Source organism: Meleagris gallopavo, chromosome 8 (genome assembly GCF_000146605.3).
Source record: "Meleagris gallopavo isolate NT-WF06-2002-E0010 breed Aviagen turkey brand Nicholas breeding stock chromosome 8, Turkey_5.1, whole genome shotgun sequence".
Classification (NCBI taxonomy): Eukaryota; Metazoa; Chordata; class Aves; order Galliformes; family Phasianidae; genus Meleagris; species Meleagris gallopavo.
The window spans coordinates 11,038,803-11,039,620 of NC_015018.2; the positions used below are offsets into that span (position 1 = coordinate 11,038,803).

Below are 818 nucleotides of genomic sequence, written 5' to 3' on the forward strand. Positions count from 1 at the left end.
AATAAAAACACCCTCCCCTTCACAAATCCTGTTCCCTTTGTTCCCCCTTGCAGAGGTGCCAACAGAGGCACTGGCCACCATGTCCTCACTGCGGAGCCTCAACCTGCGTGCCAACCCTGTGTGCCCTGCTGTACGCCTGCTCGTCCAGCCCCTGGTCCCCTTTGAGCTGCTGCTGTCACCTGAGGGCAACGTCCCCACAGCCTGACATGACCCTGCTGCTGCCCGGCGCCTGGAGGAGTGCTCCCTGGCCCATGAGCTCCCCATGGCTTCCAGCTGCTGGCACGATGTGCCCAATGCCTGATTAAATGTGTGATGTGCATTGTGTTCGCTGCATTGATGCATTATTGGTTGCCAGCAATGGGCTGGAAGGAGCCAGAGTCCCCACAAAGTCCCCGTGATGGGCACACGTGTGTGCACGTGTTCAGGGTGGTGTCCCAAGGTCTTCCCAAGGCTGCAAGGAGGGTGCCAAGGGGCTGCAGGGATGTCGCGGAGAGGATGCTGAGGGGGCTGCAGGGAGGGCTCTCAACAGGATGCAGGGGGGTCACAGCATGGTGCTGTGGGGAATTAGGAGGACCTTTAGCTCCCAGGCACTGGAATGTAGGAGGGAAAGCTTTCCCTGCATCCTCCGCCAGGAGGAAGCATGCTGGGGGGTTCCCCCAAGGGGCTGTGGGATGCCCACCACCACGCAGGGCAGCATGTGACTTCTGGACTTGCCTTGCCCTACAGACCCAGGTGTGACACAGTGGGAGTCAAGGGAACCCGAGTAGCCAGGTGACCACATCTGCAGTGCTGGGGGCGAGCAGAACTGCTCCGGCTCC

General features: G+C 60.8%; 1 protein-coding gene across 1 annotated transcript in view; it reads left to right on the forward strand.

Moving 5' to 3' along the window:
- Positions 1-324, forward strand: part of LRRC20 (leucine rich repeat containing 20) — a gene marked incomplete at its 5' end in the record, with an annotated part of 2,515 nt that extends 2,191 nt beyond the window's left edge. Inside the window, one exon of the mRNA XM_031554571.1 lies at positions 54-324. Within this exon, the coding sequence (XP_031410431.1) occupies positions 54-205 (152 nt within the window). The remainder of the gene's footprint in view (positions 1-53) is intronic.
- Positions 325-818: the final 494 nt, after the last annotated feature.